The 909-nt window shown below is 52.1% G+C and overlaps 1 protein-coding gene across 1 annotated transcript in view; it reads left to right on the forward strand.

The window, feature by feature from the left end:
* EMH_0053690 (uncharacterized protein) overlaps positions 1–909 on the forward strand; it is a gene marked incomplete at both ends in the record, with an annotated part of 6,009 nt that overhangs the window by 2,623 nt on the left and 2,477 nt on the right. The window contains 2 exons of the mRNA XM_013497031.1: positions 1–57; positions 400–659. Of these exons, the coding sequence (XP_013352485.1) occupies positions 1–57; positions 400–659 (317 nt within the window). The remainder of the gene's footprint in view (positions 58–399; positions 660–909) is intronic.

Here is a 909-nt window from a genome sequence, read left to right on the forward strand (position 1 = left end):
GAGCAGGAGCAGGAGGAGGAGATGGTTGCTGCTGCTGCAGCACATCTCCTTTCTCTGGTTCTTGCTGCTGCAGCAACAACAACAGCAGCAGCAGCTGCAGCAGCAGCACGTATCTACGCATGCAAGCCCTAGCTCTGCGGGAGCTGCTGCCGTCTCTGTCTCTATCTACATCAGCAACAGAGGTGCAGCACAAAAACTATAGTTTAGTTGATTATAAATTACATTCTATAAATAATATAAACGTAGCAGCAATTAAACAAATCGTTGGGGCTGCATGCAACCAACCTATTTATTTTTTGCTGCGGATATATGAATGCTCCCAGCTGCCAGACATGTCTCCTATAGTGAGTCCTCGTTCTATAGATCCTGCTGCTGCTGCTGCTGCTGCTGCTGCTGCAGCTGCTGCAGCAGCAGCAGGTCCAGCAGCAGCAGCAGCAGCAGCAGCAGCAGAAGCTGGAGCGGGTCGTCAATCTCCTCATGCAGCAGCAGCAGCAGCACCTGCTGCAGCAGCAGCAGCAGCAGCAGCAGCAGCAGCAGCAGCAGAAAGACAGCAGCAAGAATATTGGAATTTATGCAGCAGCAACGACAGCAACGAAGACACAGAAGGATGGGGACTTCTATACGAAACACCACCCGTTGAGGCAGGAGACAGAAGCAAGGTATCTCCGTTTTCTGTTCTTCTTTATGAGGGGTCTAGGTTTTATTATAAACACCCCATCAGCAGCTACAAACCCTCGCTGCTGCACAGCAGCAGCAGCAGCAACAACAACCTACCACCACCCATGCCTGAAGGAACCGCTGTAAACATACACCACAGGCTGCTGCTGCTGCTGCTGCTGCTGCTGCTGCTGCTGCTGCTGCTGTTTGTGGTGGTGGTTCTGGTGGTGGTGGTAGTGCTGCTGCTGCTGT

The sequence above is a fragment of the Eimeria mitis genome, genomic scaffold, assembly GCF_000499745.2.
Source record: "Eimeria mitis Houghton genomic scaffold, Emh_scaff2428, whole genome shotgun sequence".
NCBI classification, from domain to species: domain Eukaryota; phylum Apicomplexa; class Conoidasida; order Eucoccidiorida; family Eimeriidae; genus Eimeria; species Eimeria mitis.